Below are 9,872 nucleotides of genomic sequence, written 5' to 3' on the forward strand. Positions count from 1 at the left end.
TCTTATTTCTTTTTAAAATATTTTATTTTTTATTTTCTCCAAATGTTTTAAATGCACACAGGTATCAGACAACAGGAGAGAAAAAATAAAATAAAAAAATGGGAGAACTGATGGAAATAGCAGATCTATAAATAGCCCTACATGTTCTGATATAAGTCGGGCATTGATATTTGGACTGATTATTAAAACAACACAAGAAATTACAAACGGTTACAACAATCAGACAACTTTTAGGGTCTAAGGTTTTGCAGACTGCGAGAGTAAGGAGAACTGAAACGTCTCTGGCATTCAGAGCAATAACGTATGAATAATATATTCCTTTGTTTCCCAATACAACCATTCATCAAATACAATGATAAAATAATTTATCAAAAATATTGTTTTTCATTAATTCTCTACTATCAATCGACTTAATCTAAATTTGGGCCAAAGTTACACAGGACAACGCTGAATATGGAAATGTAGAAAAATAGTGATGACATATACGACCCACTAAAAGGTAAAGAGTCCTCCGTATTTACATACAGATCATTAAATGTCCTGATGCCTGGAAGCTTAAATACTTACAGTATTTTTCATCGCTTTGATTTACAGATTCATATTTTGGTTTAATTTCAAAGAGTCAAACTCCCCAAAAACAAAAAAAGTTATATTTGAACAATAGATTCCACAATGATGAATATGAGTATCATTACAGTACTTTATATTTAAGTAGCTCCAGTTAACACTTAAATGTGTTGACCACAGGTGGATCTTAAAGGATAAGGCAGGTGATATCCCATCCATTTAATAATTCAACAAATCCCCCAAAAAGATCAAAACCAAAAGTCACATTACTTTTAAACTCCTCCAGAGCATGGCTGTCAGCTCATAAACTTAAGCCAGTGGGTTTTGCAGTTTTTAGCAAGTAATTATTCATAAATAATTAATACTTGTGGTTTTGTCTGTATCAGCATGACTGCATACGTGAGCTGTTGTTCTCATGGTAATGAAACGTCACAGCTGAGGGGTGTAGTACAAACAAATTTCCCCATAGCCAGGCTTTCTTTGTCTCTGCTGGCTCAACAAAACCTAAAACCACAATTGGAGATAACAGATATGACAACAGTGGTTCTTATCGTTCTCTGTTAGGCAAGGTTTTCTGAGTGCTAACAAAGAGGGCATTTCACAGGTCACGTGACTCTTCTTCTTCTGCACAAAAGGTTCCCTGTGTCTGTTGCCTAGTCGATCAGAGATGTTATCAGATGATAAATTGGTGATGCATGAAGATAACATAAATGACAAGAGATTAATGCTGCAGAAAATGATTAATCTTGGGATTTATCCCAGAGCCATAAAATAAACATTTTAATTCAAGTTAATCATTTTAGTGCTGAGTGAGCCCTCTGAAACTTTCAGCTGCTCGACACAGCACCTTAAACCATTAATCTGACTTCGTAGTACACCCCTCTGGCTGGATACACACCGCACTGTCAATCGATTCATTACTGATTCTAGTCTTTTGATGGGATTTAACGATAATGGAAACACATAATACCATAGGACTTATCCTTTAAAATGCCCTTAATCATGCAGAAACAGAGCCTTCCCTTGTGTCAAAACAAGCAGCATGTTCACCATATCAACAGGACATGGCAGTTTGCACACAACAGTTAGGCAAGACCTAAGATCTTAAAGAGGAGAGGCACAAAGCAAGCACAACTAAAACCCACAACACTGTAGACGATGTAACGATACGGCAGCTCCACTTTCATTTGCTGTCTCGCCCGTCTTACATCGTCCATGGGCAGCCCAAATAGTCGGCATAAGAAAGGAATAGTCACTGCTTTCATAATCATCCTCGTGACGAGGAGTACGGCGACTCCGATGAAGAAGCGTAGCATGGAGCGCAACACCAAGCTAACGCTGAGTGATGGCAATGTTAGAGGAAGCGATGACAGTGGAGGATCCAGCTGGAGGCCCAGCTGATAGTTCACGTGGGAAGCTAAAGCAGCTCCTGCCCCAGTGCCCAGAGCTTGAGCTGTATCGCCCCGAGAGGTGCTCCACGAATCCAGAGAGAAAGCCACAAGTCCGAAGCCCACATGTGATATGACAATCATAAGTGGAGCGTAGCTGCCCATCATGTAGTAGTTGTCAATCTTTCCCAGAATTGGTTGGAAGAAGGCGAGAATAAGGAGGGTGTACAGGAAGCCAGTGATTACCTCCTGAAACACAGGGACATAAATCATTGTAAAGCAGCAAGACAGTTTCGGTAGCATTTAAGGAAAGACAGAGTGCTGACAAAGCATATTTAGGGCTGATGATATATGTTTAATAACAATTTAACTTTTTTTTTTTTTTAAAGTAACAGTAGTACACACATCCAATAAACAACCAAATAAAAAAATGCTTTGCTGCTACCTGTCCTGTAGGAGGTGCTACAATTACACTTTCCTCCATGAAACATGTCCTTTAAGTTGCAGATTACTCCACAGTCATAAAAAAGTCCAGTTAGGATCAGGTGAGGTGCTGACAGATGAGCAGGTGTTACCATTGGAAGAAGCAGTATCTCCATAGAGCTGCTATCAGGTCACAGGTTTGCAGGTCACAGTATCTAATCTAATCTCAGCGCTTTAATTTGTTTATTGGCTCTGTTAACATCATGTTCCATGAATTATAAATGTCAACTTCAACTTCATCGTAATCAGAAAAAACTGAATTTGATACTAACAATTGGAAAAATAATGTTTTGTTTTCAACTAAAAGTCATCTGACAGCTCCTCTCACTGCAACAGTTGGACCGAAAGTAGTTTTAAGTATGCATGCAAGTGATATCTGAGATATGCACGCCACTCGCAGCAGGTATCGTGACAGTGGAAGTTCTCAGAAATGCATTTTGCCTTACCAAAGTTTCATATTGAGGCTACACTAAGACTATAGTATAAGAAGGCAAATGCCTGCAGGCCATAATGGAAGTAAAAGATGCTGAATGAGGATCACCACTGAGAACATTTAATTTCAGGTTAAAAACTGCAGTTGCTTACCAGAACGGAGTGCATCCCCATGTAGACTCGGCTTACACAGACCAGGACACTCCAGCTGAGAGCCACACAGAAGCCCAAGAGGAAAGGATACTATAAGAGAAAACAGAGAATGCATTAAAAAAAAAAAGCTGAGAAGATGTCGTAATTGGAACAAAGCCAAGCTACCCAGGATGTTCACCATCAGTGGAAATCACAGCTTTAAAAACTGCTGTGATCAGCAACCTAAAGCATATTGTATTTGAAATTGATGCAAGGGTCACTGAAAACGTGTTGTGAAAACAACTCTGAGTCTCCATTAGTCTGCCCTTTGTCACAGTAGTGCATCAAATGCTGAACGCTAACATCAGCATGCTCACAATTGCAGCAATGTTGAGACATCTGTTTACCATGATTAGCACCTTACTCAGCGTTTCCTGAGTAACATGACACGACTATCAGCTGAGAATGGCATCACTTGTGTAAACTAAATGTAAACTAAACTATTGGTAGAGTAAACTACGACCTGATTTTATCTGTGTGCGAAAATTCGAGTTAAGTTTGATCAATAGTTATCGTGGGTGGACGTGAAAGAGTTACAGATTTCCTGGAAAAAGTTGTTGAGATATTTAATTCAGAACCACAAATGTCAGCTTCACCGTGGTGCAAGATGAAAAAAAAAAAATTAGCTGCTTCATCCTATGAACCAATCAGTTGGACTGACCGAAAAACCAACAATCAATTCTAGCAAATATTGGCCTTGGAGATGGCTCTCAGCCTATCAGCAAATAAGAAGCCATTTACCAATGGCAGTGGCCAATGATTATCTCTTGTTCCATATTAGCTTTGGCTAAAGATTTAAAAATAGTACAAAGAAAAGCTGGAAGTCTTTACACCAGCTGGGTTATTTTCATAAAACCTCTGGCACAAAACTGATAATAAATAACACCAAAAAACAAAAATTAAAACCAAATAGCCACACTGGCTATCAGCCAAATTGTCATCTATATATTTAGATAACCCTCCCGCCATACTATGACAGCTTTTTTATGGCGTATATCTTATCTTTTGAAACCTTTTGTAACCTCCATCCATCCATCCATCCATTCGCTTCCACTTATCCTTTTCAGGGTCGCGGGGGGCGCTGGAGCCTATCCCAGCTGTCATAGGGCGAGAGGCGGGCTACACCCTGGACAGGTCGCCAGTCTGTCGCAGGGCTAACACACAGGGACAGACAACCATTCGCACTCACATTCACTCGCACAGTCACACCTAGTGGCAATATGGATTATCCAATCAACCTATCCCCACAAGCTGCATGTCTTTGGACGGTGGGAGGAAGCCGGAGTACCCAGAGGGAACCCACGCAAACACGGGGAGAACATGCAAACTCCACACAGAAAGACCCCGGCCTGATGGTAGAATTGAACTCAGGACCTTCTTGCTGTGAGGCAACAGTGCTAACCACCGTGCCACCGTGCTGCACCTTTTGTAACCTCCATCCATCCACCTTTTGTAACCTTCTTCTCTGAAATTTTTCACCTCTTCCTCTGAAGTCCTGACACTGCAGCAACTTAACACGGAAGAAGGTTCATGCAGTTCAGAGAGCTACATTTATTCAGTTCAAGGCCTGGTTCCAGGTGTACCATCAACAACACACACTTAATCAGGTACTGAGCGCTTCCTCCCTGGTGCTGACCTTCCTTTCTCTCTCTTTCCATCCTTTTTATCTCTCGGCACAAACCCCCCTTTTATATCCTCTCCCTCTCTGTTCCTTACTTTTGTCTCTGCCATTGCTCAAAGAAACGACACAGGCCAAATTCTTAGGCAGCTCCTGTTTTTGTCTCTGCTGTGTCCACAAAATAGAAATAACAGTTTAAGAAGAGACATATAATGGACCCCTGTTATGTTTGCTTCGTGTACTTAGGCTTGTTTTACTGTACCACTGTACCACAAAAAAGATTAGGTAAGCATTAACTGTAGTTTTATGATGAATTCACTACTCAAAGTTGCATTTAAGAGTTGTTGCCACCTCTATTTTGGGACAGAGTCCATTTCTTTTTTTGGTCATTTATTGATTAAAAGTTCTCATCACTCAATATAACCCATTCACAGCTTTAGACACATGTTTATCTGTATTCATTGATGCGTTTTAAGTTCAAACCATTTTAACTGACTATGCAGGCAGTGGATCACTTTTGTTTGGAGCATGAAGGCTGGGAAAAAAAAAAATGTTTTGTGTTCTTCGATCTGGTCAAACTGGACTTCCCCGCCCACTTTCCTAGAAAAACAACTCAATCACAGGATACCTTTGACACTTTCTCCTCCCAAAGCGCATTCATTGCTTCCTGCTCTTGCTCTGATATTGTGATATTGTTCATTTAAATAAAAACAAAACACAGCTTGGTTCTTTCTCCTTATGTGAACCTCTGTAATCCAGCTGTCAGTCCACTTCTTTAATGTCTTGTTAGGGGCACAAATCAAAGCACAAGCTTGATATATTACAGCTTTTGTTACGATTTGATCTAAGCTGTGCTGTTCTTCATTAAAGACTGGTCACTGAAGACTAACTGGGATTTAAATGGCAGTCCTTCAGTCGGATTGGCCGGCTCTTTGACACCGAGGGGCCCTGCACAAAATAGTGTATGCTGGGCTTTCTGTTGGTTTGCGCTTTTCAATGTCAAGTTTACATGAAAAGAAAAAACTAAACAAAAAAGAAAACATTTGGACCCCATCTGGGAACTTGGCACCTCTGCCCACCTGTGCCGTGAGTTATCAAAGTGTCCTCATATCCTGTGTTAAAGCTAGACCTTTGAAATCTAAGGCAACATGAAGAAGAAAAGCATTTACAATGGTGTTCAAAGAGCATGCCTTGACCTGGAATTTCACATTTACAAATCATTTCTGAAGATAGCATGTTTCACTGAGTAGCATAACAATTGGAAAAGCTTTGTATTGAGATCGCAGTAAAAGTAAAGCAAGCTAGTATTTGACAGATGCTCTGAAAATATTCCAAAATGAGCATCTGCAACCTTTAGAAATCATATTTATGGCTGAAATATTACAAAATAAAAAGCTCACCAAGTGTCACCCTGACACAAAAAGAACTGAAACTGCTAAAAGGCATGCTTACGCAGCATTTCTCCTGCATATCCAGCATATTATATATTTGAGCAACCAAAAATAAAAATGTTGCCTTTGCAAAGTAGAATCATTAAGAGTGCAATTTACAACAAGGTTTTCATAAGTGGCCTGTACTGGATTACAATTCATTTTTGTTTATCAAATGTCCAAATAAAATTTAAAAAAAAAAAGTTAATATATTTTCCTGTTAAGTCAACACAGACTCATGTCCTTGAATATATGCAGATTAAACAAGCAGTCACCTGTGTGCAGTCATATCACAAAAGTCTATTCTAAGCCAAAAAGTTCTGCTATACAGCTGAAAGTAACATCTAGTGCTCCTGCAAATGCAAACATCCTTTTGTACAGTCCTCCAAAATCCCAACTGCACAGTGATCAGTGTTGATGACCCTGTGCTTCAGAGTTCACCGGGAATGTGAGAAGTGTGAAAAAAAGCATCAAAGAAAACAAAAATACAGTATAAAACATACAGGCAGTGGCTGCAGTGGACATTTTTTAAATTGTTTTTAACATTTAGTTTCACTTCAGCTCTTTGTATGTTATAGCTTCAATCTTCTCCACGGCTGGCTAGTGGACCAACAACAACACAAACATGAGTAGCCCTAAGACCGGTTGCACCACATATTTTTTACACTGCCCAATCTGACAAGAAACGCTCTTCAGCAGAGAGACGGGCAGTCCAAAAAACTGCCAACGGACTATTTACAGGCTGCCATAGCTGAACAATAATTTCCCCCTTAACAGAATACAGACTTATGTGTTGGTCTTAAATGATAATGGATTGGATTTATATAGCGCTTTTCAAGGCACCGAAAGCGCTTTACAATGCCACTATTGATAAATTCTGATAAGCTATAGAAATCTCTCTTACTATTTCAGTTTTCTGAAAGATGATTATAATTTTAAAGGATGACCCACTTTGCAGGACCAGCAGATGTATCAAATAGCACTTTGTAGTAAAAACATAAAGCAACACTGGGGATTCAAACTCCAGGGGTGTAACAGTGTGCATACAAAGCATATGCATCCTGTTCAGGCCTGTTCCTGTCCAGAGGAAAGCCATTGTGTGGATTGTGCCTTGAACACTCGGCTATGAAACTGGGACAAGTGGGATCTCTGTTTTTCACAGACAGTCGGAGAGTACTGGAGTCTCTCTACAACTTTAACTACAGTAATCATAGTTTTATTTGGATTGATCATGCTGACCACCATGCACAATGAAACATTCAACTCCCTAACTGTCCATTCTGGGACAGAAAATACCCCTGCTGGAGACAAAGATCCCCTTTGGGGTTGTGTCCACTGTCAAACTCTAACAAATCAAACAAAAAGTTTTTGTTTGTTTTTTTGTTTTGTGTTTTTTAAATTGCATATCTTATAATAGTAAAATATCAAACTGCTGCTACAGACAAACTGAGCCAGTGAAGCTCTGATCTAATCGCCTAGAGGTCAGTGGGGAAAAACTTCTACTGGACACTGTAATTTAGTTGGGGTTTTTTTCTTCTGGGGTCTGTCTAGCTATATATTTATTACACTTCTTTAATCAGATTAAAGCACCTGGACTGTGTACATATGCTCACCTGCCACCGTCCGTAGGTCAGCATGAAGAGACAGAAAGGCAGGGCCGTGCCCGTCATGGCGTGCGTGGATGGCATGCTGTACTCGGAATTGTAGAAGACCTCCACCTTTACCACAGGAGGAGAGGCCGGTCGGGACCAGCGGATCATGTCCTTGGTGGACTGTCCCACGAACAGGTTCCAGGCCCAGACCACGATGAGTCTCCGGCTGACCAGGGCGTCGATGTTCCATAAGACGAAGGGGAAGAAGATGATGAAGAACATCTCGTTGCCCAGCTCAGTGCCAAACGTGAACAGGTAGAACAGAAACTTGTTGTGGATCAGGAACTCCTGACCGGTATCTCCGGTCAGTGAGTTCCTCCGGAGGGGTTTTGCTATGGTGGTTTCTGAGTCTGCTGCTGCTGCTGCTGCTGCTGATGAGCTATCGGGCCCGGTGGTGTAGTCTCCCAGCATCCCGTTAACTTGCGGCGTGGGACCATCTCCGGCTGCTCCATTTCCAACACCTGCATCTGAGCTCTGTGCACCTTGCTGGACCCGCTTCCTCAGCCCAGGACGGTCCGGCTCAGACACCCCGCTGTCCGGTGCGTTCGGTGCATCCGGAAATGTTCCTTCAACGCCGCAGAAATGTTGAAACCTTGCTACAAGTTCTGGGTCCTGAAGATAATTACATATCTGCACAAACGTCTTTACAAAGTTCGCCATATTTTAAAATAATTTATATCAGTTAGCAAACAGGAGTTAACTCTATTTAGTCATAAAAAGCGGAGTTCATTATCCAGGAAGCTAGACAGAAGTGCAGCTCGGCGGCCGTTGCATTCCTCTCAAACAAAATACCACAAACCGAGCTAGCAGAGCGGCTAGGAACGCCTCTATCTGCTACCTGCAACCAAAGCACCGACCTTTGAATGACAGCATGGAAACTCTGGCCCCGAGCATACAAAGTCCGTGACAGTTAACCATTACTTCGCAGCGTATGTAACGCGAAGTCATACAAACAACAACTAACTGCGTCAGGCCGTTATTCCTCGTTTTGCTAGGATTCTTCTTCGTCTGATTTAATGTTGTCAGGCCAATGCACATGTTCAGCTAGCACCCCCTGCTGAACATGTTGCACATTACACATGATCCAATTACTGCAAGACGATGATGATGTGAGGCATCCCGTCTGATGATGACTGATTAAAGAGATACATTAAGACACTTCCTCTGTAGTTTGGTTAGGTTAGATCACACTACTACATGTTGTTTTTTGTGTTCTTTGCATAGCACTAGCTTATATCAAATATTTATTGACACACACCTGTCAGAGATTCATTGTAGGTATGAATAGATTTGAATAGCTTAAGAAACTGATACACAAAAAAGAAACATTCATTTATTGAAACATGTGCAAATACTGTGTATGAGGCAAAAATAGAGTTCTAATGAGCTCTAAAATAATTTTTTGGTATGACCACATTTATTCATCAACACAGCCTGAACTCTTGCAAGTTTTAAGTTGTCTTCGGGAATAGCTCTCCAGGCTTCTTGAGGGACTATTAAAGCTCTTCTTTGGATGTTGACTGCCTTTTGTTTTGTTGTCTGTCAAGATGAACCCACACTGCTTTAATAAGTTGAGGTTCAGGCTTTGGGAAGGCCAATCCATGACTGATGGTGATCCATTAAATGTTTTTTCTCTCCAGCTATGTCATTATTGTACTGTCAGTGTTTTGGGGTTCATTGTCATGTTGAAAAAGGCTCTGGCCAGTCAGGTGCTGTCCACATAGTATTGGGATTTGGATCATAATATGAAATTATTTTTCTGCATTCATAATTCCATTAATTTTGATAAAATCTCCAACACTGCTGGATGAAATGCTGCCCCCACTCATGACAAAGCCGTCACCGTGTTTTAAAGATGACTGTAGACACTCATTGTTGTGTCTCTGTCCTAACTGTTGTTTATACATACTGTCAATGATTTGAGCCAATAATTTCACATTTGGATTAATTACTATTCTATTTGAAAGCCTGGAGAATTATTGCTTTTGACTAAAAATACAACAAAAAAAGCCTGGCTCCTTGGAAGCAAAATGTAAAGAAATGAAGACTTTTGCACATTTATGTATCGATATAACTGTATTTTCCTCCAGCTTCCTAATAAACCCATGAA

General features: G+C 40.6%; 1 protein-coding gene across 1 annotated transcript; it reads right to left on the reverse strand.

Moving 5' to 3' along the window:
- Window positions 1-248: 248 nt before the first annotated feature.
- Window positions 249-8,769, reverse strand: LOC120725175 (sphingosine-1-phosphate phosphatase 1-like). Its single transcript, XM_040017906.1, has 3 exons — window positions 7,724-8,769; window positions 3,024-3,113; window positions 249-2,204 (listed from the first exon to the last, which is right to left on the reverse strand). The coding sequence occupies exons 1-3, from the start codon at window positions 8,420-8,422 to the stop codon at window positions 1,653-1,655; spliced, it is 1,341 nt and encodes a 446-aa protein (XP_039873840.1). The 5' UTR covers window positions 8,423-8,769; the 3' UTR covers window positions 249-1,652.
- Window positions 8,770-9,872: the final 1,103 nt, after the last annotated feature.

The sequence above is a fragment of the Simochromis diagramma genome, unplaced genomic scaffold, assembly GCF_900408965.1.
Source record: "Simochromis diagramma unplaced genomic scaffold, fSimDia1.1 OVJJ01000802.1, whole genome shotgun sequence".
Classification (NCBI taxonomy): domain Eukaryota; kingdom Metazoa; phylum Chordata; class Actinopteri; order Cichliformes; family Cichlidae; genus Simochromis; species Simochromis diagramma.

Bases quoted from the DNA above. Each gene is read 5' to 3' on its own strand.
- LOC120725175 (XM_040017906.1), bottom strand. From the start codon at position 8,422: ATGGCGAACTTTGTAAAGACGTTTGTGCAGATATGTAATTATCTTCAG. The intron at 3,114-7,723 runs GTGAGCATATGT...TTTCTCTTATAG, and splicing joins TGACCTACGGACGGTGGCAG to TATCCTTTCCTCTTGGGCTT. The intron at 2,205-3,023 runs GTAAGCAACTGC...CCTGTGTTTCAG, and splicing joins TGGGGATGCACTCCGTTCTG to GAGGTAATCACTGGCTTCCT.